The sequence below is a fragment of the Penaeus monodon genome, chromosome 22 (genome assembly GCF_015228065.2).
Source record: "Penaeus monodon isolate SGIC_2016 chromosome 22, NSTDA_Pmon_1, whole genome shotgun sequence".
NCBI classification, from domain to species: Eukaryota; Metazoa; Arthropoda; class Malacostraca; order Decapoda; family Penaeidae; genus Penaeus; species Penaeus monodon.
In genome coordinates this window covers 42,573,042-42,574,910 of record NC_051407.1, presented here as the reverse complement: position 1 = coordinate 42,574,910, position 1,869 = coordinate 42,573,042, and the positions used below count along the sequence as shown (strand labels likewise).

The 1,869-nt window shown below is 31.2% G+C and overlaps 1 protein-coding gene across 1 annotated transcript in view; it reads right to left on the bottom strand.

Annotated features, from left to right (window-relative positions):
• Nucleotides 1-1,869, bottom strand: part of LOC119587168 (DNA-directed RNA polymerase I subunit RPA43-like) — a gene marked incomplete in the record, with an annotated part of 6,973 nt that overhangs the window by 1,454 nt on the left and 3,650 nt on the right. Inside the window, 2 exon segments of the mRNA XM_037935934.1 lie at nucleotides 1,169-1,373; nucleotides 1,536-1,678. Of these exon segments, the coding sequence (XP_037791862.1) occupies nucleotides 1,169-1,373; nucleotides 1,536-1,678 (348 nt within the window).

The following is a 1,869-nucleotide window of genomic DNA, read 5'->3' as shown; positions in this document are numbered from 1 at the left end:
GTGTATGGACACACTAATATAAACTGTAATTATATGTGGAAAACATATTCATGAATAACTAAACATAAAATATCAGTAAAATTTTAAGTAATCTCAGGAACATAATCTATCTACTTTTTATCTTTTAGTTTTTGTAAATTTACTTCAAAAGAGAAGACGGCAATGTCAATACTTTCTTTTTCTAAATTACCATGCGCTGAGATATGTCTGTATTATAGGACACAAACAGTTAGAAACCTTTTCTCTGTTCAAAAACCCTTATGCTATATTTGAGGTTCTAGAACACCATTCCCTATTTCCCTAAAGCCTTTCAAAAAACGGGCAAAGGTGAGTGTTTTAGCCAAGGTAGGTGTGTGTGTAGCCTTATGCGAAGCTTTTCTCATTATTTTCTTAAACCCTAATATTAACAATTTAAACAATTCTGGCAATCTACCCTCTGGACACCAAGAGCACTTCCAACATTAAAAAACACAATCTCTAACAGTCTTTGGCACCATCTTTTGAAATGACACAGCCCAATACTATCTGTTCTGATCATTTATGAGTCAATTTTTTTTTTTTCATCAAATCCTCTCTGCAACTTTTTTTTTTTTAACAGGCAGACTGCCTTTCTGGTATCTACTAGCTGGATGTAAACCACCAAATTTTTAAATATATTTTTAAAAAGTTTCCTATCTTTCATTCAGTTCTTGATCATTGCTTCCTCATTTCTGTGTCACATTAATATGTCTTAATAATTATTATTTTTTTTATTTGTTTACAGATTTTGCTGTACAATTTACTTACGAAATGATAACGAGAAATTAAACTTTAGTAATATTAATCTAGAAAGATTGCACAAACTTTCTATTTAATAAATTTTGGGTATGAATTTTGCCAGCAATGCCAATTTTTGTAAAGGGAAAGATAAAGGTAGTTTCAGAATATCCAAAGTTCCAAATTACTTTAGTAAGGGTAACACTTAAAGTTTGAGTTTAGGAATCCTTTCAGACTTTTAACAATATGGCAGCTAGCACAGGATTCAGTTATTTCAAGATTTAAAATTTAGTTGATTCCAAATGAATATTTCAGATATAATAATATAATAGCTTCTCTTTTTCATATTCATACATCATGATAAAAACATTTATGTTATATTATACTCATGAAAATTAAAAAACAAACTAACCTGTCTGGATCCAATTCACCTTTGATGTAGGGAATGTAAGTGGTTATATTTAGATCTGTAATGGTAATTTTTACAACATCTCCTTCCTGTACATATGTACCACACCAATTCTCCACTACCTCATCCTGTGGTCTGGGAACTGACACATTGAACATTCCATGAACAAGGCAACCCACGTGATTTATCGATTTTTTTTTCACAGTGGCTGAAAATTAATAAAAAGATACATTTAAAAAAAAGCAGATTCTTGACATTCATAAATGGTAATATTATCTTTTACCAAATGGACTTGGGGGGTTATACATATTTCATGACTGACATTCTGTTTAAATATTTCATATGAATACAATTCAAGCATGTAACTAACCTTCTAATATGCTGCCAATTTGTGGAGTAAAGACATAGAACATAGCTCGAACTACTACATGATTGAAAGGATTTGTATCAAACAACCATCCATTGCATGAAACCAACTGTATCTTCTCATAAGCCATGGGTATCCCTTGTAATCTGAAATGAAAACAGACAAACCAGTAAAGAAATATTTTCCTTTGCAACATCCACACATGCAAACCCACATAGATGAAATGAAGGTCATTGTTAATAGATATAAAGAAACCAAATCTAGTCCTTAAGTGTAACAATGACTTACAGATAGAAAACAGGTCAGTAATGAGCAGTGCAGTAGTGTGTGTAATGAC